The sequence below is a fragment of the Nymphalis io genome, chromosome Z (assembly GCF_905147045.1).
Source record: "Nymphalis io chromosome Z, ilAglIoxx1.1, whole genome shotgun sequence".
Taxonomy (NCBI): Eukaryota; Metazoa; Arthropoda; class Insecta; order Lepidoptera; family Nymphalidae; genus Nymphalis; species Nymphalis io.
This window is the reverse complement of record NC_065918.1, coordinates 6,756,588-6,783,235: the sequence shown is the minus strand read 5'-3', so window position 1 is coordinate 6,783,235 and position 26,648 is coordinate 6,756,588. Positions and strand designations below refer to the sequence as shown.

General features: G+C 30.6%; 1 protein-coding gene across 1 annotated transcript; it reads left to right on the top strand.

Annotated features, from left to right (window-relative positions):
- The first annotated feature begins 3,758 nt into the window (after positions 1-3,758).
- Positions 3,759-26,644, top strand: LOC126780616 (proton-coupled amino acid transporter-like protein pathetic). The gene is made up of 9 exons (XM_050505232.1): positions 3,759-3,936; positions 17,511-17,553; positions 18,255-18,340; positions 19,197-19,277; positions 20,318-20,468; positions 20,688-20,809; positions 21,955-22,039; positions 23,819-24,306; positions 24,589-26,644. Exons 2-9 carry the CDS (start codon positions 17,545-17,547, stop codon positions 24,998-25,000), a joined length of 1,434 nt encoding a protein of 477 aa, XP_050361189.1. The 5' UTR covers positions 3,759-3,936; positions 17,511-17,544; the 3' UTR covers positions 25,001-26,644.
- The last annotated feature ends 4 nt before the right edge of the window (positions 26,645-26,648 follow it).

The following is a 26,648-nucleotide window of genomic DNA, read 5'->3' as shown; positions in this document are numbered from 1 at the left end:
GGACATTTGTTAATGTTTATATTTAAGAAAATCAGATTGATTACAATTTTGCAAACATTGTCTGGTGTCATTTTTTTGCATATAACAATTAAAAGGACAGAAGAATTGTCGGATAGGTATTTTTGAGCTGAAAAAAAGTTATTATAGCTCCAAGTTTTAAATCTTAGTCCGTTCAGTTATGCGTTATTAGACAGGGCAGTTTAAGTAATAGCCATAATAACTACCTACCCAACACGCCACAATTGGTGGGTGGGACCAGAGTAATTACAGGCACAAGGGACATAACATCTTCGTTCTCAAGGTTGGTAAGCGATGGTTAACATTTCTTACAATGCCAATGTCTATGGGCGTTGGTGACCACTTACCTTTAGGTGGCCCATATGCTCGTCCGCCTTCCTATTCTATATAAAAAAAAGTTCATAAAACCCTGGCACTATCCTTCGCGTTGTTGTTATTCTGTCGTTGTTTTGTCTGATTGTTTTGATATTTTTCATTAATTAAATTATTACAATTTTCATTGATAATATTAAATACTTTGTGGCTTTAGGTTGTGATTATTAACTTGACTAGGTTGTGCTTAATTTTGTTCTATTAGTCTGAACTTCTTAATTAATAATAGTAATGTTTCGAATTTTTTAGATTATTATTAAAGTTACCTATTCCTTAGTTATAGTTTTTTAATAAAGTTTGCATTAAATTGTTCAGTTTTATCCTTATTTATAGTTTTATATGATGAGAAGTGTTGTAACTTTTTTCTATTACTTGCTGCTGCTTTTCAGCAAATTCATTTCTCTTTAATTACTAAAACAATAGTAATCGCATAATCAAAATAGAATAATATTATATAAATGCGTAAGTTCGTTTAGTTAAGTTTCTTTTAAGTTTTATTAATGTTTCTTATTTATTCATTGTAATAATGTCGCTTGTTTCAATAATAAATAAATAATACAAAAAATATAAGAATTAACACAAGTTCATATATTAGGATAATACAAACCATATTTGAAATTCCATGTACCTACTTAATATGTTTTTATAATTCGAAAACAATCTGCATTGGAACAGTACTGAAGAATGAGCTGCAACTGCTCAAAAGAACTGGAGAAGGTTTTTAGCAAACAGTGAGACAATTTTGGATACCGAGCTTGTTGGTTGCAGGCATATATATTGCTTTATAAACTTAAGAGCTAAATGCAGAAGACAAACAAAATGATATATGCACACAATAATATAGTGCACCTCCATTTACATATATACAATATATTGTGTTTTCTATAAGTCTGTAATGATTAAATTATTTGATTACAAAATGTCCCCATAATACAGTGGAGAATTTACGTATTTTTCAAGTATAGGCTATACTTGAGATTGAGATTTTGTCCCTTTATTTAGATTTGCCAAAAAATGGCTTATATAGGTGGCGATAGATAATAGATGAAAAGGATATAGGAAAAATCATTGGTATCAAATCTGCCGCCCTAGGCTCGAGCCTACTCAGCCTGTTGGTAAATTCATCACTGCCGTAAGAGCTTAGGCTAATTTCGCTTTTTCGTAGAACAAATAGGTTTGAAAGAGAGTTCGTGGCTTCATTCGATTAGGTACCTCCGAGTTGCGAGTATTTATATGCTAGGTTCGCAATTATCGTTCATATAAAGTTAAAGACAAATTACAAGAGAAAACCTAATGAGCTGTATTAAATTCTATCACATGTATACATATATAACTCGCACTGGCTTAGTTTGATGGGATAAGCTCCAAACCTTCTTATGAAGTGAATACTCACGAACATTGTATTTAATTTTAATCGCTATTCAAACTTGTGTACGCAATAAAATAATTAACATTATACTTATTTACAACAATATCTAATTCAGGAGTTGAGACGTAACGGTATTGTAAATTAAAGTCGCATTCGAAAATTCTATTCATATTCAAAATAGAATTTACTTTAATAGACACGTGGAACTTGTAAATTATTGCAATGAAAATGTTGGACGTAATCCGTTGTTATATTTTTAGAATCCCTTGTCGGGTTATTTATTATATATATTTGAACGTCACACAAATGCTTATTGTTTTAATTATAATATACCATTGCAACTATTATTTTCGTAGTTATTATATTTATTATATATTTAAATATATGTATCTTATCTTATATACTTTTATTACTAAAGGAGAAATCAGTCAGTGAGAGTAATATAGTTTCTCCGAAAAACGTCGAGCATTCCTCGATAATTAATTCGTTACCTATACTGTATATAGCCGGTAATTTATTATATATAATAACCTTAGACCTAAAAAAACAAGCAATACGTTACATACAAAAATTTGTACAAGACACATTTATGTACCGTATTCGAACACGTTCAACACATCGTTTACAATCGAATTTGACGTGCCGTCCTTGTTCGATCGAGTTACCAGAATACATTTTTTTGCTAATCGTAAGTGGAATCGTTATCCGCTGTGACGTTATAATTACTTAAGAATATTTACGTTCGACCGATTACCGATCGAACCGCAGCTGAATCGTTGTGTTAATAGAATATGGAAACAGTTAAAAGGCAACGATTACGTTGCGATTTGATTGCGATTAAGTGACAATTTGTTAGTAGAATGGGCACCCAGGTTTATCTTCTTTATCTCAACGCATAGCTAAAATCCCTTCAACTTTGTGTCCTAGCGAAACTAAAAGGGCGCTAAAATTATTTTAAAATTGATTTTGTTAATGAAATAAAATGAGTAATTAACATAGTATTAACCAGATAGCTTAATTCATAAATTTTAACTTAAAATATAATAAAAAAATACTCATAACGCGCATAAAGGAAACATGTAAAGTTTTTTTATAATCATACAAAAACAGCGGTTAAAAAATTTACATTTCGATCGGCTAGTAAGCCGAGGTGACGTTATAATCGTTAATTTTTCAACCCCTAAGCTTTATCCCCACTCCAGTATACCTAAATGTTCGAACTTGCAAATGTGAATGTTATTGCATCATCGTCCATAGACCATACAATAGCGCAGAATGAACATTCCATGACCTTCGAATAGTCACCAATTTGTAAATACTGCCCACGCTGTGGCTTATCTGTAAACTCTACGCACGCAATCGTCATACCTAATTGCTTTATCTGTATTTTACGTACATAATTTTTTTTCACGCCACTAACATAAAAATATATTTATCATATTAAAAAATAAACACGGAATGCATGACAATTGTTGATTATTACATTCGTTTTAAAATAGACGCGTCATTATAAAAGCTACTTATTTAGTTTAAAATTAAACACAATGACTAATACTAGATCTATTTTAGTGATCCTATTTAAGCCGAGCGAACATGCGAGTTTAACGTTTCTTACAAACTGAAACTTACTTCAAATATACTTTTTTGTTAAAGTAGAGCTTAAAACTCTACCGTTCATGAGGTTAAATCTCAAATGTATTCAGTTTATAATTATACACATGTTATACATATTGTAATAAAATAGTTAATAAATTGTAAATTTTTAATTTAAAAATATATTGTAAATATTTATCTGAGAATTTAATTACATTCGATTTATTTTATTGACCATAGGTCTTAGAGTTTAGTTCATCTTAGAAATATTAGCAAATTAAATGCCGTGTGTATAAAATACATGCCGACGATGTAAAGAGACGCGTCGCGACGCGCCGTGTGTCAGAACCGACTCCCTACTCATTCTTTTATGACGCAACAATCGGTCTCACTTGCTTGAGTCTTGCATGTTTCGCTTTGGAGTTTGGCTGCCATCGCTCATTCCAATCGTAACCAGCGCTTTGGCTGGTCGTGTGTTTCTCTCTATTTTTAAAACACGTGGCTCGTCGAATTGTTCATTTCATAACCTATAAACTCAAAAACTACACAGTTATCAGCTGCTGAGTGAAACGATAAAAAGTGAGGTAAGTGTTTCTGTCAGTAATTTTATATTTTTAATAAAACAATTCAAATCGATGCGCTCGCGTTCGGTGTTGACACATTACTTACGAGGCATGGACGTGGTGTTGAGGTGTTATATTCAATGAGCTTTTGTACTTAGTGAAGAATATTTATAAACGTAAAAACTTTTTATTACATCTTGATTGATGATTAATTTTAGCGTAAGAAAATATTTAGCCAAGATAATTAAATATAGAGCCAGTAAAAATTAACAGCTGTCCTCAATTAAACCTTAACTCACAATACCTACGTGTACATGTCAAACAAAAAATGTAATCTCTATATAATTTGCCCTATTTTTCTCTTATCTATATTCTCATTGTCTGAAATATTTATCAAAAGCTTAAGGTTTAGAAATGTGTAATGCGAAATTCGGTATACATAATGTACGAGTACGCATAGCCTTCAACTGAATTCTGTGTTTTTTAATATTCAGCAAAAATGGTGAAAATAAAAACAACACTAACTATACAAACACTTCTACACACTATAAACATTTTATTAAAGTGATAATATTATTTATTGTTTTTATAATTCTTTAAAAAACATTTAATATTTTAAAAGATAACATTAAGTGCCATACTATATATCTATTATATTTGAATAATTATTTTACTGCACCTGTCGATGGATAACAAATGTAATATTAATATTGCTACGATATATTATTATTTAAAAGCTTTTGTTGTACTTAGAATTTTTATATTAATCTACGGACAATTAATGTAAAGGGAGAAGTATGCGCGAGTTTTCGCTAATACCCTACATCAAATGTGACATCGCATAACATCGTTAACTTTCGTTGCATGTGTGGCGCAAAATATAAGTCTATAGCTTTAAATATTAAAATTTGTGAATGTAAGTTTTTTTTAAAAGGATAGGCTTTAATTTTGAAATATAATGTTTATAGTTTCATAATTTGTATTACATACTACTACGTAAAAAAAAAAAAACAAAAAAAGGTAAAAAGTGTAACTAATAATATTTCGCTGGGGGTAAATAACAATAGCAGAGGTCATTGACATTAACAGCCCGTCGGCAGTCCGTCAGTAAATTGGAAATACACCTCACTAACCGACATTATACTACTTTCATTGATCCACTTTATGCCTAGCGGACATATTAATTATTTAACACGACGCTTATTTGGGTCAATCAATAAGAATATAAAACGTCCATTTGATGATATTACTATGATTTTTTTGTTTTATCTATACATTGTACTTATAAGTTGACAATAACTGTCGCTATTCAAATTATTTCTAGTTAATTATGCTTCTGTTCCGTGGTTTTTGTTTCATACCATATTATAGATTGCATGCACCTTGAAATCGCGATTTTAACGTGTGGCAAATAATCATCATTAACATTTACAGCTGATTAAATAAAAACACGATAATCGCAGCAAAGAAATTGCGTCTGTATAAAATAACGATCTGTAATTAAAATAATAATAATAGTAATTTTATACTTATACAAATGTCAATTAACAAATTAATTATTCTTGTTCTAATTTGAATGAATGCATGCAATCTTAATGTGTTATAAACTCTGCTGCAGTGATATTTAAAGTACATATCTATGTATAGTTTAATAAATATTTGTCTGTTTTTTTTTATTAAAACAACCACGTTAAGTGACTTCGTCAAATTGTTTTGATCTTCATTATACTTTACCTGTACTGTATGAAGGACGAAACACTAAAAAGCCGTGAGTCCGAATACTAAGTTTTATCTTTTTTTATGCAAATAAAATATGTGTAGCCTTATGTTCTAAATTCATCCAGACAAAGCTAGAAAAAAATATAGACGACGATCATATTGCTTGTATAATCAAACAGCACCGGCACACGTGTCCAACATATGTAACTACGCATAATGATACATGTATTTCTACACGTTGTAGGTTATATGGAGTTTTAATATCTTGCATAAAATCACCACGGTACCTTCGCCAATCAGAATTGCATCAATCTCTTTAGTTTATTGATTTTCACGCCACAAACCGCGATAAAGACTAACGTATACTGATAACAGCAGAGTAAACATTATTTTGTATTATTTAACAATAACAAATAGACATCGTTCTAATGTTTTTATATTAAATTCCTTGATTGTAAAATGCATATGTATTTTGCCGATAATAATTTCATTGACACAATATTATCAGTAATAAGTGCGTTGAACTGATTTTTATATAAATATAATTAACTTACTGATATTGATAACTGATAGAATATACATTAAGTGTATTGTTTCCTTAATTTTCATTGTTTAATAATAATATTAATGTTTCTTAAAAATGTTAAACATTGTTTGCTTTTTTAGTAATAGTCATTATTTATTGAAAATTATATTTCCACAGTATGATTTCACACAGTAGAGTTATAACACAAATAGTTAATATTTAATATGTATGTACATCGTGTTCATGTCATTACGTGGCTACAAATTTTATACCTCAATTTATTTTATTATTACCTTTAACTTCTAGACACTTTATAATATAGCAATAAAGGATTACTTTCGAAGAAAATTATACGATGTAGGTTTACATGTTTTGGAAAAGGTTTTATATATTTACACAATAGTTGTATTTGAGTTTTTAAATATTTAAAACATCAATCGAGACTAGTCTTACTCAATTTGTCATATGATATACAGAAAGAGAATCGTACTAACTATTATGTATACATATATAACATATAGTTATTTATGAAATTGTGCCTCCACTACATTTTAGTAGATAGTTGCTAAAACTAATTTATGTCAGGCCAAAAATATAGTGTCGCTTCAGCAATCTCTTTTAAATGTGACCTACATAGTCGTTAACAAACGTGCTTGCATGTCACCTGATCTATTCTACACATTACTTTAAATTATTCACTTAAAAAACCATAATAACTTTAAATAAAATGACACGCCGGATTACTGCAAAAGTCATTAAATACGTTACTTTACATTAAAACAATGAGTCGAAAATTAAACCATTTTTTCTATCCATTTAATATCAAGAATCCGGCAACCAATATTTTTAAGAAGATCGATGAAATTAATGATGAGACGATTTAAGCGTCGTAAAGACTAAAGAACCTAATATAATGCTAAAATGCACAAATACAAACATGCGGAATTCTACTACCAAAGGTTACTTCTAAAGCTTATTATAAGATTAGTGAGTTTATACTTATTGATGGTAGAAAACCTTGAGCATGAAACGACCATGTGTAGACTATTTCGTATAATAAAATTTTTAAAAAAGAACAATATAAGTTTGACTGACTTTTAATGCTTTTATATTAAATAAATAAATATTAATTTTCAGTCAAAAGCAATGAATGAATGAATACGAACGTAGACAAGGCTGAGGTTAAAATCAACAATTCCAAATACCTATATATCTTTTACGAATGTCAGTACGTGTAGACCGGATAAGGACAGCAGATTCGATGAATATATTAGATACATTTTTTAATGCTTCTGAGCTATTTGGATTAGGTAGAAGCAGTCCGTACCTACCATAAATCTGCGGTACTACAAAGTAGCGTAGCGTTAATTATATATTTTTTATTTTTCACAAATGTCTCAAAAACTGTTGTTGATGAAATATTATATTGATTTTAAATGAAAAAAATTAAGAGGTAATGAATTAGAAATATTGAATATGTTTTTAAAAGATTCACGAATAGAAATTCCAATCTAATAATCATTACAAAATATTGTCAACCTATCGTTATAAAAAAGCAAGCGTTGGAATGTATGTTTTGAAATTAAAGTAAAAAAAAAGGATCGGAACTTATGAAACGCTTCGTTCGGTCATTATTCCTTATTCCTAATAGTAATACAAGCCCAAATTCTCGATTAGTTTCTTTATCAAATATAAAGAACAAATACATGAACATATACACGTACTACCTGAGACGTAGCATTGCAATACGTAAAACAAATAAGGTATGGGCTATAATTAATAATGTAAACCCTTCGACTTGATTTACAATTATAATTATAAAACGAAGCACACATTACTAAATGCAGTACGTTATGACGGTGAGTTCTCATTTGGCCTGTAATAATTCTGTTAATTGCATAAAATCTGATTTCTAAGCATGCATAGCATACATGTATGTATAGTATATAATTAAAAAGGTTGTCTGATTCTATTGTCGATGTAAGCGTTTTTGATCTAGGTAGGTATATCGTAATTCGTATCGTATTTCGTAGAGTAGCACAACATTACATTATTGTATAATAATTTGTTTGAATTCAATTAACACGCTGTTTATTTGTACTACCTGTCGTGGCATTTATACGTTTAATAACAATTCATTTGCGCATTAAATTATATAATACGTAAATAGTGATGTTGCATAATAAATACAAAATAGTATTCAAACAGATTTTGTACAAATAAGCAACATCAAAGCAGTCTCGAGTACTTTTCAACTAGCTAAATATTTTCATGTTAATTAGTATTTTTGATTTAAATAAATGTAATTTAAAACCCCTACCTATGCCAATCTCACTAGTCAAGGTGATTTTCAGCAAACAATATAAGTGCTGTATTTATTCTGTAAGAACAAACTTGAAAGTCACCACAGAAAGCGGTCGTGAAATGTCATAAAGTATGTATAAAAGTTTTAATGTCCCATACATTAACATAATAATTATAACATTTCAAGAATGTACGCATAAAAATAGCATTTCGCCATAAGTCGGTTGTCAACATTTCACGGGTGAGTAGATAAGTGAGTACTTACAGAATTGCATTATATACGATAACGGTAAACGCTTGACACTACTATTGATATGTATATTGTCGAAATATAATACATGTGTTTTTATTAAATATCAAATTAACGTTATCTGCCACAGATGGTTCTCACGCCATAATAATTTTTTTTTTTCAGGCTATATCAATATGGTTACTAATATTTATTTCAATGTAATAATTTAATTTATAATATTTATGTGATAATTGAAATGTAAAATAAAATGTTACTTTTATATCGTGCCGCAGTAATTATCGTTAATGTGTCGCCAGTCTGTTGAAGTCAGTCGTGTAAAAAATCGTTTAAAATACTTTTAAACTTAAGAAATAGGTTAAGTTCATTTCTTTATTCAAGTCACTTGTGTGTGTATAAGTATAAGAAACAAAATAGCCGTTTTATCTTTCGATCTATGTATTTTTTCAAGGAAATTTATTTTAATTAAGTTGCCTGTAAAAAAAATACTTTGAACGGGAAATAATTTTATCTGGAATGCATGAGCGATTATTAAATTATGAAACAGTTGAACATATTTACATATGTTTGTTTGACTAAAACTCATATACCCTTGTATGAAATAGTATAACGTAGTCGGTAAACTAAGAGGTTTGCAAAGTATGTTATTTTTTTAATAATACAGGTTAATTTCTTATAATAAATATATAATTTAATTAACGTATAAAAATATTGCGTTGATAAGATGTAACTTTTAAAAATATTTTTAGGTATGCCTTACCAGTCCAGTCAGTAGGGATAAAAATGAAAAGGTAGTGTAGTAACAACTTTTAAATAGGTCTGAGTATTTGTCCTTTACACTTTGCACTAATTTATTGGGCGATAGAGTTTGCATCGATCTCGTCTCGTAAAAAAACCATTAAAATATGTAGTCTATAAGCAAAAATATTTTTTTTTTACTTTTAGAAGCGAAGAGGTAATTTGTACGAAGTAGATTAACAAGATCTTCTTTCAAGTTTTTTTAATGCCGATTACCGAAAATAGGTTTTGTGTAATTCAAATAAGCCCACTTTAAATATATCAACTTTACTTAATAATTTCATTAAATACAATATGTCCAAAGGTATCATGTTAGTTTTTTATGTTACACGGATAGATAATTTTTACGTTTTTGAATTGAAAAAACTATAAGTTTACTTTATTAACTTCAAATCTTATGCACTAAAATTTTCTGGATTATATTAATCACTTATTATTATATATATATTATTATATATTATAATAATAAGTGATTATATATATTTAATTGACACGTTATCATTTTCTTTCTTGTTGCCGATTTTTTAAAATATATAAATGTGTAAATATAAGTACACTTTTGTATATAGGTTACCTTATTTTATTTTGGCGGTATTCGCAATAAATCAAGATATAAATAATTCAAAAATTGTTTTATTTCTATGAATAAATAAGATAATCTGTACTATCAGTATAGGACGTCCTTTATCTATAAAAAAAATTTATTAGATCATTTTACGATAGTCGATATTGCCAAGATATGGTGAGTAGCTGCTTACATAAGATAAAAATGTAATAATCTGACTTAAATTAAGTAGAGGGAACTTGGAACTTTTGATGAATTTCTTCCTGACAATATATATATATCCACATACTCTTATCAGTCGCCATTAGGAATTAGTCACGATGATGGCCTGAGTGGATAAGCCGATTCCTTGGGAACAATACCTTATTTTCAGATATGACATGCTTAGGCACATTGGCTTCGTCATTTGTCATAGAAACATTTTTCTGAATATGCTGAAACGAGCAGTCAATACGCAAATATTCCTATCTAATTAATAAATAAAGTAATCTATCAAATTGCATGCTTATCTATTAGTAAAGTAAAGTAATTGACGTCTTTGATTTGTTTTATGTTGTGAAAATGATGTCATTGGTAAATTTTTACGTCCATATTACTTATGAAATGATAACAAAATACATCAAAATTCATTTAATTAGACATCCATTTAAAATATGCCTTGGATTGAATGACCTTTATTGTGTTGATTGTATTTGTTTTTATTTATGATTTTAAGACTTATTTAGTTAGATTTTACATTTTAAGCAATAACAAAGATTGCTCATAAATATGTAAGATATAACATTGTCGAATATAATCAGTAATTAGTTTGGATGAAATTACGAACTATTTTATATTAATTATTTTTGTACGGTGCAAAATAATTACTGGCATTGATCCATGCAACTTCTATTAATTCGTAATAATCTAGTTTGACAATTGTAATCAAAACTAAAATGATCACCTAAAAAAACGACATTAAACAAAGAAAAAAATATTTAATAATTAAAAAATAAAACCGATTTTTCCTCTTCAAACCGATTTAACACGTAAACCTTCCTTAAACTAAAAAAATAAGATACCTGAGTCAAATAAGGTTTTAATATTGATTTAAAACTCTAAGGTGGTTAAAAATTAAGACTGTACAACAATTTTAGGTGCCAATAGCCAATACATAACAGTAGATCTGTTTTTTCATCTGATGTGTATTATATTAAAATGAGTCGACGATTATTCTATAATGATTGTGACTACCGCCACCCAGCCTTATCAGCATGAACAGCATGATGACACTAGATAATATTGATAAAAACAAACGTTATTATAAACACTCATTAATGTTTATAGCGGGTTATTGTTTAACCGTAATTATCAAAACACAAACGGAGTACATATAAAATGATCATCATTGACAAAGTATTATATATATTACCTCTTTATATGTATAGTTCTAGCTGCTGTCTTGACTTCGTATGGGAAAAACAATGATTATTACGTGTTTTTACCAATGAGATATTAAAATAATATATGTAATATTTCATATATTTGTAAAACTACAGATCGATATCACAAAGTTTAAAACGTTTAAATTGTCATTTATTTTGATAAACATAATACTTTTGTGACTATCAACCAATGACAGTGTGCCCCTTTTTTGACAAGTAAAAAAACTTTCTGAGCGATTTCTGTAAAAGATAGGTAGGTATAATCTGCTATCGCTAAATTTTCATTTTCGTTTCAAAACCGCTACGACTGACAATTTCCACTCAGATTACGTCGACACATTAAGCTGTATATTAAAAATATGCAAAATATTAACACTATATAGTCTATGTACGTCCTGGAGGTTAATTCTAAATACTAGTGAAAACATTTTTTTTTTAATCTGATGAGTAGATTCTGAGATTACCTCCATCATCTAATAATATAGATAAATTTAAAAAAAAATGAAAATTCAGTAAGCATTTACTATTATACTAAATTCTTTACTAAATTGAATTTATAACATTGAAGTCGAGCTATAAACAGTTAATTTTCTTATTTTTATTTTGAAAATAGTTGAATAAGAAGTCCATGAAATATTTTAACAACATAATAGAAATAAAAATGTGGTTTTGTTCGTCGAAGCGTAACATTATATAGGTATATAGATTAAACTACACAATTTACTTCAACCCGTCTATAAAAAGTGGTCACTTTTAAATGAAAGCTTTTGTACGTATTAAATATTAGTACTATGACGAATTCACAGAAAAACGTATCTAGGTTAACTGTGAAATGCGAAGAAATAAATGAACAATGCTTACTGCATTGGAAACAAGTCTCCATGTGATAATGACTAAAATAGATATTTGATGATATACATATATATATATTGTATCGGATATATATGTACGATAATCACAAACTAGACGTTACTATATATGTATATGCAGTCATTTTATATTATACGTCTAAATATTTAATTCACGTAGGTACCTCATCTATATCTATATTAATTCTTTATTTAACTATAATTCTTATTGCAATAGAATTTGATGCGTTATTGAATCGCTAGCATTATTTATTCCGTGATTTATATATTATACATTATTCATAAATAAACCTTTACTAACGCTTTATTCAAGTTATAAAAATAATTATAATACAATACAGTATATACATTTTGGTCGGTATTTGTATTATAAAATAAATAAATCCTTCATGTTAAATATCTGGTCGGATCCGATCATATGCGCAAAAAGGCCTTTTTTATTTACATATTTTCAATATTATTTGTCGCATTTTAATAAATCTTTAGAAGTACCTTTCATATAACATATACTTCTTAAGTTTATTTAATAATAAAATAATGAAACATCTGAAATTTTGTTCCGTGTAAGTGAAACAAAGAGTGCTTTAAGAAAGATTTAGCAAAGCAGCGTATATCCTGGTAACTATGTGACGATACAGTCACGTAAACGTGTTGAGTTACAAGACATTACGGTCAACGGAGGTTAACACTACCACGTGTTAGTTATTATCAGAATATAGCGGTCTTTGAAGTCTCATACCTACATCGCAGATTATGCGTATTTATAATTAATTATACAGCAAATGTTGATACATATATTTCGTATATATCTATAGAATATGCCTTATCGTATAGATGGCTAGGTTTTTTATTTAGAAATGAAAGTAATTTGGACAATATTAAAACTTAATTTGACCGAATATGATAACTATTAAAAACTAGTACTAGTAGATTGATTTTCATATTGATGATCCTTTGTCGCAACGGAACGAAAACCTAACGGCTTTAGCTACAAGTGCTATTTTGGGAATGAATAGTAAAACAATGCTGTGCAGGGTTTACCTGCACATTTTCGAAGTACATATTACATAATGTACTGCCGACCTCAAGTCTACAATAGTCAGTACCTGAGTCCTTAGTTTGTTGTTGTAATTCAACAATTTACTTAGAAATATAAATTTTTGTAATATTTTTTAAACAAACATGTAATATATATTAATTATATTTTAATATAATGTATAAATTATTTTAATTCTTACGTTATCTTGAATCAAGTCATCAATCATGTGATAGTACGTCTTGCAAAGTAAAAATATTTGCCAATCAATTCATTAATTGATTTAAAATGATTGAATTCATCGATAGCCTTGAGAGTGATTTGATCGACTCATGAATAATTCTTATGCTGAAAATATTAAATAATTATAAACACTGGGTGCTTTTTGCTAGCCTGGTTTGAACCTAAAACACTCAGTTAAAATTTACAATTTCATTCTAGTGTACAGAATATATTTTGGAGCCTTATTTTACTCTAAATGTTCAATATTTATTATTTATACCCTATTATTTTATAATAATAATAATATCATGGGACATTATTCCTAAACTAAGCAGAGCTCGAAACCAGACAACATATATACTACATATACTACTTTTCTTTTGTAAATACATACATATATAGATAATTACACCCAGACTCAGGACAAACAGATATGCTCATGCATACAAATGTCTGTCCTGGTTGGTAATCGAATCCACATCCACCTTTGGCGTGAAAGGCAAGTATCTACCAACCACGCCAAAATATTAATTAATACGAAAATAATAAAAAAACAAAATTACATTTCTAACGCTTATGATGAACGCGAGAATTCGGCACGTGGTAGTGGTAGCGCAAACTGCTTTATATCGGTTTTAGTCACTGTGTGCATTACTACAAACACAAAATCGTCTCCAAGCTGAATTGTCTGTAGGTGTTTACATTCTAACTAACACCAAGGTAACACAATGTTAATAAAAAATAATTTTGGTCAGTATCTGGTAATCGAGGATTATGGTTGAATATTGTCAATATTATGTTCTTAATTAATATTGTCAGCCTTCAAGTACGTCTCTAGGATAGATACCACAAAATTGTTCGCGTTGATAGTATTATTTTAAATATATTGTGGGCTCGTCAGATATAGTATATAAAAATTTAATATAACAAAATCAAGTATTATTTATTTTTGATTCATAATCAATATTGAGTACGACCAATAACATGTAACTATTTTGTCACTATTTCGATCAATGACATCTCTACATACTTTACTATTTACGATAAATTTCAAATACTTAAACGTATACTAAGTTAGTTTCCTGTTTATACAATTATTAAAATATTGTTATATTTTAATAGCATAACGGCTCTTCACTTATAACAATTAATTTATCACTACACTAGCAATCCGCGCGGCTTCGCACGGGTGCAATTGCTTATAAAGAAAATAAGAAGTACGTTAAGCAAAATATTAAATATATATTTATAATATAAATATATTTGCCAATTTCCAAATTTTATACATTTTGCAACGAACGATTTTTTTGGTTGCTCGTAATTTGGAATCGGTGATATCTAATATTTTTTTCATTTAATTCATTCAAATTATATGGCGAGAAGATGGCTTCGCAAATACCTTACATCTTTTTACTTTGAAGATAGACACATACTATCACGCAAACTTATCTATAGGCCTTTTTAAGCATTACAATTTTCTAGTACTATGTTTCTATGCATCTCCTAAGGTTTAACTAGCGCTTGCCTTGTAAGCTTAAAAAAAAAGATTTTTGGACGTAATAGATAAAAATAATAAGTGAAGATAAAGTTAGTAAACGTTAGGCAAAAAGTGCGTTATCTTGGAACCGGTTAAAACTACTCCGATTTTAAAGTATTTTTTTAAAACTTCAGTAATCAAAATTACCATTATAAACCGTTATAAATCTAGGAGTAAAAGTATGTATTGATAAAATATCTTATAATGCTCATGCTTGTGTATATAATAAATATAAGCTTGTTTATTAATATATTGTTAATTATAGTGAATTAATACAGCATGAAAATAATCAGCCTTGATTTGAACATTGTATTATTACAAAATAATAAATATTTATGGCTAAAGATTTAGGTGCATTTTCATGGCCTATCTAACTTAAACACGAGCTGGTTATTTTTTATTATTTTTTTATAGAATAGGAAGGTGGACGAGCATATGGGCCACCTGATGGTAAGTGGTCACCAAAAGCCCTTAGACATTGGCATTGTAAGAAATGTCAACCATCGCTTATAGCCAATGCGCCACCAACCTTGGGAACTAAGATTTTATGTCCCTTGTGCTTGTAATTACACTGGCTCACTCACCCTTCAAACCGGAACACAACAATATCAAGTATTGCTGTTTTGCGGTAGAATATCTGATGAGTGGGTGGTACCTACCCAGACGAGCTTTCACAAAGCCACCACCACCACCACCAGTAGTTTTGTAACGTATAAGCGTAAATAAACATCGATATTACATTTAACATCGGCTTTTCGGGACCTTAATAATACCAAGTATCTTTTATATACCTGCTGATTTTAGAATTAAATTCACTCAGACTTGACAACTAAAATAATGACAATAATAACCATCCGAGTATTTCCTAATAAAAGAATTTATAAAACAAAAGCAAAACTATCTTCTATAAGGCTATCGTAAGAACTTTTGCTCTTTTACCAATTTCCAAGAAAGGACTAACTTGAAACATCACAATCGAGATTTGAGAATTCACTTCGAGGAAAACTTTATTTCATTTTAATTATAGTGTTCGAAGTTCGTTTATTCTGAGAACATAATGATAATAATAATAATCTCAAAAAATGTACTTAAGGTAATCCCATTATTTTTCCACTGTGTGTTTCAAAATAAATTCGTTTACGATGCTTTATTATGAACTTCAAAACATACTCTGGGAAAAAATGCGACCTATGTTACATTAGTCAATATAACACCAGTAATATGATACTGGATGAATCATACATACATTATATGTTACACTAGCTACTCATCCCGGCTTCACACGGGTATCTACCCGTATCTAGAAGAAAAACGTATTTTGAATAGAATTTACGTAAAATCCGTTCTTTGTGAACGGCTATATCGGGGAAGGAGAAACTGCTTTCAATTTGTTCAACTTCTCTCTTTTAACTTCTACTTCAGTAGCTTCCTCTTCTATGATATTATTTTAACAAGCCAACAATATTTATAATATATATAATTTATAATTACTTGAATTCTATATAACATAATAAATAAAAGAAGATCAGTATTTACTCGCTCACAACTTTTTACAACCAATGTAAAATGCAAACGAATTGACATTATTTCAGATTTTTTTATAAACATGATGTTAGTCTATAACAATTATTACCATTATTATTATTAGTAGGTTAAAAAAATGTGTTTGTCAATTTTATATTTTGTTAAAAACAAATTATATTTTAGTTTACATAAATAAACGTGCTGACGAATGGGAAGTCGTTTGTAGCTACGACACAATTTAATACTGTTATACTTACTATCGTACATATTTTTATGATGTGTATTAATTGTTCAAAATAAATAAATAAAAACATATATATATTCTCAAAGTTCTAATTACATAAGTATGTACCAAATGAAATCGGTCTCATTTCAATTTCATTATATTATTTTATCGAGAAACATTTAAACGAGACGAAAATTAGCGAATGTATATACGTGTATACACATACATAGACATCCTCGAGATAAACATTAAAGCGGTTAGTAGGTACATATTAATATGTATCTCTCTTTACTTGAGGAAAATATGTACATATATGTGCGTTTGTGCGTGTAGTGTAAAGTATAAGTTATTTAAAATTTGTAAGCCACCAGTCATTAAATCATGCGAAAAAGGAGAAGTGGAAATCATACAAAAATATTTTAATTCTTAGTTATAAGAATAATGACAGCATGGAATGTTGACATGATAACAGCATAAAATAATACTAAACGTAGTTCGAAAGCATAATTTGTCACCTTTATCTACATAATATAATAATGAAATTAATAATAAATATCTAAGATTTTTACATTAAACTTATTTTAAATTGTTACAGGTCTTCTCTTACGTCTTGGCACGAAACCGGCAAAATGGTTAACGTAAGTTTTTACTTTTATTTATCTATATTTCAATTTTACACAGCGAATCTGTCAGTAATTTGAAATAGGTTCAAAAAAAGAAAAAATATTTTATAACTATACATCCGCTATTTTGTGTATGCAATATAGGTTTAGGCGGTAAAATTTTAAAAAGACACGTAATACACGTACATAAGTTAACATAATTAGAAAATTATTAATTTTCAATCGAAGCCGATATGGCCTAGTGGTAAAAACGCGTGAATCTTAACCGATGATCATGGGTTTAAACCCGAGCAAGCAACACTGAATTTTAACGTGCTTAATTTGTGATTATAATTCATCTCGTGCTTGACGATGAAGGAAAACATCGCGAGGAAACCTGCATATGTCTAATTTCATTGAAATTCTGCTAAACCTTTAGTTAAGTTCCAAACCTTCTCCTCAAAAAGGGAGAGGAGACCTTAGCCCAGCAGTGGGGCATTCACAGGCTGTTACTGTATACTGTAGCATTTTCAATCATGTCATGCCACTGCCGGTTCTACATACCCTCGAAACTGTTTGACGACAGTTGTTTTTACTTGGAGATTTTGAAATAGTATCCGAAATATACAACACTTATAATTAGTCATGAAAATTTAGTTCCTGACATAAAAAACATTCAAGAAGTCGATCTTAAATTAATTGAAATTTATATTAAAACATTATATTTGTTTATTTAGGAAGCTAACGGGAGTTTGCCTCCGCCACAGGAGATGGAATCCTTTCTACCTCAAGATGAAAAGAAGGAACAGATAGTCAGCAAGACGTAAGTATTTCATTTATAAATATACCAAATTTACTCGTGATCAGGGCAAATGATCTTTCTACTTATTATTTTTAAATAATGATTTTGTTTACTGTATGCTACATATGTAGGTAATTATATAAAAAAATTATGCTGACATAGCTACCTAACAGTTTTATTGGCTTCTCGATAATGTATGGCCTCATTCTTATTATGTGAAAAGTAACTACAAACGTGCCAACACAGTGGAATATAAAGATATTTGAACATCGATATTTTACATTAAAATGAATAATTACAAAAAGTATAAAGCTTGTTTACTCGTTAGGCCATATTTATTAAGTAATACTTTGAAAAATTAATATATTTTGAAAGTGGTGAAGCAAATAAAAAAATTAAATTTCATAAGCTATTTCTGCTTATCGATATTATCATTATTAAAGTAATTTGATTTTTTACAATACAAGTGCATTATAAACTTGTTGACTAACAGCCTTTTGTATAAAGGTTGCTAAGCGGATTAGTTAAACAATGTTGTTGGTCTAAGATCTGAACTAGGGTTGACCTTCGATGGTATCTCCTGGCAGATGGGTATCTGCTTACACAATGAATTTTTTTTTTTCAACAACAAAGAGCGAAATCAGTGTTTAATCAAACCGCCGCTAATTAACATTGGTTCAAACATTAAACAACAATATTTTTTTTATTTTTATCAACTTATATTTAATTTATTTTATCCTATTTGTGGAATCAATAATATTTTTTATTTGACTGATTAAAAAACCTGTATGACGAAGAACATTTTTTATTTTTTATTATTATATATTTAGATTGTATTAGCTCTTTAATTTTTATTATTTATAAAATTTATTTTTAGATACAATTTAGCCAAGGAGAAAGATGCCGAATCTGGAGATTTTGATCCTTTCGCGGAAAGAAATTTGGAGAATCCTACTTCGTGAGTATTTTTTAACGTAAATTTTCATAAAATTAATAAATAATTTGATATTTATCTCTCTATTAAAGTTCGGGTTCAGTGCAAGTCAATCTTTATTTGAAACAAAAAGGCAAAGCAATGCAAAGCGAATTTGAATTATTCTACATCTTTCTATTGCGAATTTTTTTATGAATTTTACATTGTTAGAAAAACTGTTATCACTACATTTAAGCGTACATATGGCATTATAGCAAAATATATAATTGAAATGGAAATATTAATATTTATTTATAAATTAAAAAAGAACAATTATTAAATTAGGGCTATAACAAGCATACGTCGATTTAGAAATAATAACTTTTATTATTCATTAACATTCATTAACTCCACTGAACTGATAAGGGTTTATTTTTAATTTGCAATGACTTATTTAAATTTTAAGCCTTCGCTTATTAGGCTAAATAAATATACTAAGCATATAGTACAAAGGCTTGCAATGTGTATTGAGTTTTATTTGTAAATTATGTTATGGAAATATAGTATGATGGACTTCAAATGAATTGTTTGACAGATAAATAAAATAAATATATAATAGATCATGCGATTCTTACGCAAAACATATTACGTAGTAGCTCACTGCGATTTCGATTTGACTATGGAATCTTAATATTGACATATCTATATATATAACAACGAATAAAAATATAATAACTAGCGGATATAAGTTGGCTGAAAAAAAATATATTAAAAATTAACATATTTTTGGCTACATCATTCTAAATGTACCGTACCTTTCACACATGTATATATATCTTGCGTCATAGTTCATACGACAAACGAGCTAAGAATGTGTGTAAATATACTAACCAACGAATATATTCACATGTTGATTACGCAAACGATTGTATAAACAATTTATATTTAATTACAATAGTATACATATAACTTATTGGTATATTCATATACAAATGATGCGAATGTAAATTTCATGATGAAAACGTTCTTGTACGTATTTCCAGTAAATAGGGTTCCTATTACTATATTTTATTTTTATTTTTCAGTAACATGGACACCCTGACACATTTGTTGAAGGCTTCTCTAGGCACGGGAATTCTTGCAATGCCTAAAGCTTTCAAATGCGCGGGTTTAATTTCTGGCATCTTCTTTACAATCTTGGTCGCAGTTGTTTGCACACATTGTTCATATGTCCTCGTAAGTAAAACATTTGTGCGTAGCGATATCTAAAACATGCATGCCAAATATATAAGATAATTAAATATTTTAATTTCATTTTATGAAAATTATTGATTTATTTCCGCCTTGCGCTGCGAATGAATAAGCTACCCAGCTACGCGGTTTTATGATTTTAAATAATAATATTAATATTTATGTATACTTCTTTATTAAATGTTATTTGTATATATAAAACAGATAAAATGCGCTCACGTTCTTTATAAGAAGACTCGAAAATCAACTATGAGCTTTCCTGAAGTTGCAGAAGCAGCCCTTGATAACGGGCCTGTGGGACTAAGAAAATGGGCAAACGCTTTCAGGTAACTATATTGTTTATTCATAATTACATAAGTTACGTTACCTCGGTCATGTTAAAATTAAAAAACGATGTTATGAATGTTTATAAAGTCACATAGTTTTAACTTAGCCAATAGAATGACCTATTATAGGCATAAAAAAATAATAATTTAAAATTATCCTTGGGAATCTATTATTAGTAGTAAGTAGTAACAGCCTGTGAATATCCCACTACTGAGCTAAGGCCTCTTCTTTTGAGTAGAAGGTTTGGAGATTATTGTACCACGCTGCTTCAATGCGTGTAGGTGGACTACACATGTGGCAGAATTTCAGTGAAATTAGACACAAGCAGATTTCCTCAAAATGTTCACCGTCAAGCACGAGATGAATTATAAGCACAAATTAGGCACATGAAAATTTAGTGGTACTTGCCCGGGTTTGAACCCACGATCATCGGTTAAGATTCACGCGTTCTAACCACTGGACCATCTCGGCTATTTATTATATAAACTGTACGAAAGACAAATTGTACGAAAGGTTTGTCATGTTGGTTGTAAACTTGCATGAGAGTTCCACACACACACAGTATATATGGCACACATAGTATATGGCGAAAGGAATTGTCGGCCAGTAGCTAGTTTATAAAAAGTATAAATAACACATAATTAATTGTGAGCTGTCTACAGTTAGATCTAGTTTCAACATAATTAATGTCAGTGCGTTCTGCCCTTCTCTGTTATACTAAGTGTCAGTTTTCGACTCAATTACTTACTGAACAAATCAATCATAATAAGAGAATTTGAATGAAAAATTGTCAAATTGTCTTTTTTTCAAAATGTTGTTATATTTCAGTTATTATTTTATTCTTTTAGGGATTTATTTTAAAAATCAAACTACTAACTAGACTTGAGTTGAGAAAGTTGTAAATACGAAACAAACCGATAACTAAAAATAGTTACTTTTGCAATTGGCCTTACAAGATCCGTTATTGGTAATACTTTTATTGGTAGATTAGTTATTCATCCGCAAAAATGCCGAGGCGTAAACATGCTCAAGACGTGGACGCGATCAGCAAATCGATACATAAATAAATGTAATAAACAAAGCCAAGGTCTTAAAAATATAAATTATTACAAAAAAATGTAACATATTTTATTTTTCGTTTCAGAATCTTCATCCTCGTAAGCCTGTTTATGACATACTTTGGTACTTGCTCCGTGTACACAGTCATCATTGCTAAAAATATAATGCAGGTAAGCTATGGCAAACTTCGGGCAATTAAAATAACGTTATACAGATAACACGAGTTTTTAGTAAATTACTTTTTACTGAACTAAGACAATGTATGTGATGATTGTGTTTTACCTTATTTATGTGTACATAAAAATCTAAAGTCGAAGAAACCTTTATTTAACTAATTATTGTCGATAACAAATACATTTATTATTTTAATTTGATTCTGGGATACAGTTATAAAAAGTAAACGTCGTTCCCCGCAAGAATTATTAACCCTCTGTAGTCGGTATTAATAGTACTAGAAAGTGCTATTTTATTCTTAAATAATAGCAATAACTCTTTTTAAGAAATTAATATTATTTCTATTTTGTTTATAAAGTGTGACTGTGTTAAGAGTGGGGTTGACAACAGCCCAATGGATTCTGATTTAATCTTTATTTTTATTTTTTCGCTGGAGAAACGCATTTACGCTTTTCCACTACATGAGGTGGGGGGGGGGTATGTGGGACTAGCCGGCACTGCAGGCGCCGGAATACCCACTAAAAAACCAGCGGTACCCACTCCGTCTTGTCGAAGGGGTGTCTCGGGATCGCTTGCGCATCCTACCGTGACTCACCGACGGTTGGCCCGCTCAAGCGGGCCTCCATTCCTAGGGGGTTCTCGGGGTATGGAGTACCCCCCTAACCCCAGCGGCGCTTACGGTGGGGGAAGAAGGTGCGCATAGCGTCGGCGCATCCTCCCGGGTCTTCTTCGGCGGAGCGAATCAGCGGCGGCTGACCTCGCCTCTCGCTCTCGCTCCGCGACCTCCTTCTGCAACATGACACTCTCGCAAAAAGAGACCATCTCCATTCAACACCTCTCGCTGCCAAGCATGGCGTTAATCACGCTCGGCAGCGAGATGTCTCCGCCAACTATCGCCGCTAGGGTATGCCTCTGGGGCCCCCACGCAGCACACTCCGTCAAAGTGTGATGTGCCGTGTCCAGTGGCGCACCACACTCATGGCAGGAGGGTGATATCTCCCGCCTCGCTATCCCGTGCAGGTACTTACCGAAACAGCCGTGTCCGGTAAGCACCTGCGTCAGTCTAAACGTAAGTGTGCCGCTCCTTCTTGTTATCCGATTCAAGTGGGGGCGGATCGCCTCCATTGTCACCAGGCCTGCTGGTGGGGATCCCAGATCCTCCTCCCGTCTGCGAATGAGAGCTTGTTGGGCTACAGACCTGATTCGCCCCACCTCCGCTGATCCTAGACGGTCGCCATTCGCCCTGGCTTCCACCCGAAACCGATGCACTTCCGCGAGTACCTCGGCCTGGAGTTCCCAGTGCGGATCACTCGCAAGAAGTGTCGCTGCCGTCCACGACACCGTACGGTAACCTCGTACCGCTCTCACCGCTATAACTCTCTGCGGTCTCCTTAGAAGAGCTCTATTACTAGCGGTGAGAGCGTCTACCCATATGGGTGCACCATATAGCGCCATGGAGCGCAGTACACCGGCGTATAATCGCCGGCATGGTGATTCCGGCCCTCCCACATTAGGTAGGAGGCGGCCTAAGGCGGCGGCGGCATTAATGAGTTTCGGGCTCAGCTGGACAAAGTGCTGCCTGAAGCTCCATCTTCCGTACAGGATCAGACCCAGATACCTCATCTGGGCCTTCACCTTTATCACTGTCCCTTAGACTGTGAATTCTGATTTAATCTGCGACTTTCACAGAAGGCCCGTTTAACGAGTACAATGCTTATTGAAAACGTATAAATAAAAATCAAGAATAATCTTATTTTAATTTCTTCTTGTGACAGGTTGTACTACACTACATGGAAGATCAAAAAGAAGTCCTTGGAATACGAATATTTATAGTGATTCTTCTTGTACCTCTCATTTTCATGGTTTGGATCAAAAATCTGAAGTACTTGGCTCCAGTATCAATGGTAGCAAACCTGTTCATGGGTCTAGGCCTCGGAATAACGTTCTACTTCCTCGTTGGAACCGGTGGACTCGATTTTAACCAAGTTGTATCTGTAAAACCACCAAGTGAATGGCCAGAATTCTTCTCGTTGACAATATTTGCCATGGAAGCCATCGGTGTAGTTATGCCTTTAGAAAATTCCATGAAGACACCGCGTTCAATGCTTGGTTTTTGTGGAGTACTTAATAAGGGAATGTCAGGAGTAACTCTTGTGTATATTCTCCTGGGTTTCCTTGGATATTTGCGATACGGAGATGCCGTTGAGGATTCCATTACCCTGAACTTAGAACCTCAACCAGGAGACCCACAGGTTTATGAAGTGTAAGCACATTATTATTATAATATTATTCATTTGTTTGTTTAAAGATCTTCAATATAAGATACTAATTTAACATAATAGTTTTTGTTATAGAATAGCTTTATCACCAATAAAAAAGTCCAAAGCATATAAAATATGCTATTTCAATAATAAGAGATCACAGCTTGCACAATATAAGACTAAAGAGTTATAGTTATAAGAGCATTTATTTCAGTTGATTTTTCTTTGAAGCATATCTTTATTTTTTTAGACTTGGTGACCAGTAAAAAATTATTTTTTTTCAGGCTGGCTCAAATCGTGAAGATAGCAATCGCGATTGCAGTATACTGCACATTTGGTCTTCAATTCTTCGTCTGCATTGAGATCATGTGGAACAGCATTAAGGACAAGTTTACTAAAAGACCTGAGCTCGCTGATTATATCACGCGTACTATAATGGTTACCGTTTGCGTATTACTCGCTGTAGCGGTACCAACTATTGGACCGTTCATGGGTGTCATTGGCGCATTCTGTTTTTCTATTTTAGGGCTCATTGCTCCGGCATTCATTGAAGTTATAACATATTGGGATATCGGTTTTGGACCTTATAAATATCTTATTTGGAAAAATGTTATTGTTCTGATTTTTGGTCTATTTGCACTTATTTTCGGTACCAAAGACGCCATAATAAGTATAATAAATGTTTATAGCTCGTAGAAACGAGGGCACGAGACTGTAAGACGTATGTTATACTAACGTGTGATAGTTAGTTGTCAAGCTTAGCAATTATTGAAGTTAATTTAAGTATTTTAGATCAATTCTGCGATGACAGGCTTTCTTTACGACAGTGTATCAGCGCTGTTTCGAAGTGGTGCTATTATTTTTTTTACTCATAATAGAACATTCTCCAGCGTTGAAACGTGTCTTTTAATAAGAGTATTAAAGCTTTCTCGCAACAGTCTGAACAAGTGTGTATTGAACGTATTTAAAAATTCTATTGCATTCCCAAGTGGCCGTATGAGGTGTGAAAGCGTGTAGAAATAGGCTTTGAACGCTATGTGTATTTACGTTTGGCTTTATATATGCAAATTAGATCAAAATTTTATTTAAATTGTGTAAATGAGTATAAATCAAAGGTCAGATATAGAAAAGTAGACCAAAAAAATGTTTATTCATAATTTGCTTATGATCAAATTATAAATGGAATTTAAATTGAAATATATGGACTAGTACAAAAAGATGATGTAGCAAAATTAAAATAACTCCTTGAAATGGGTATTTTGGTATAGTTGATAGTTTAATTGAACAAATCAACTCATATTTAAAATAACAAGAATTCTAAAATGTGTTTATTGCATTTAATTTTTAACATAATCTATTTTGAGAGATTTTATCTTAAAATTTAACTGAACATGGCTAGTGGTATAGTATCTTTAAATATATCAAGTGAGGCCTTGTATTTAACTCAACCTATTGAAATACTGTTTTAAGATTCAACTATCTATAATTGCATAATACTAAAGAGTGAAACATGTTTTACACGCCTGTGTATTGTTTATACGAATTTTAATTTTTACACTTAGTTTAAAAAAGTATATTAGTCAATTGTTCAAAAATGTAATTCTATTTGTATGAATGATAGGGGTCTTCCCTGTACGGGGTACGTGTTACACAATACAGTGTTATTATTATAACAATGTTCATAAATTTTATATACCTTTAAACGATTAATATATTTGAAAATAATCAAGTAATTATTACATTTTAATCAAATACTTCATGACAATCAGAAATGTTTACGAACGAGGTCCAAATATTGGGTGCCTTATTGAAGGTATTTTATTTAGTTTTTATGGTATACACGTTTGTATACAATATTTTAAGCATGTATTTATATTAGTTATTTATATAATATAAAGTTCCTATATATATGCTAATCTATGTCATTAAATGTTTTATTGTAATGGTATTTTATGTATTGATTTTTTTTTTGTCTTTCATTATATTGTAGCTCATATAATTTGTTTTACAATTACAGAACGGTTCCACTTGAAATGTGTGTTTATTTTCTAAGCTCGCTTATGCAATTCATCTCATCTTTCAATAGCCATAGCTCTATATCTGTTTGGTGCATAAAAGTTAAGTCTGTCGTAAACCCATTAATAAAACAAAAGTTAATACCGTAAGCAACGCTGTTAGTTACATATATTTGTACTATAAAATTGTATCTTAATTTTACCTAACTGTCTGCTCATAGATTAGCTCAGAATATTCGTGTGAGATTTAGTGCATTGTTTGAAAAAGAAAAAAATGTTTGTTATAGTGTAGACGAATTAGTGCACTTTTTTAAATTATTATCAAATTC

Excerpts from the sequence above, each read along its gene's own strand:
- LOC126780616 (XM_050505232.1), top strand. Across the intron at positions 18,341-19,196 it reads GAACAGATAGTCAGCAAGAC|ATACAATTTAGCCAAGGAGA; the intron begins GTAAGTATTTCA and ends ATTTATTTTTAG. Across the intron at positions 19,278-20,317 it reads AATTTGGAGAATCCTACTTC|TAACATGGACACCCTGACAC; the intron begins GTGAGTATTTTT and ends TTTATTTTTCAG.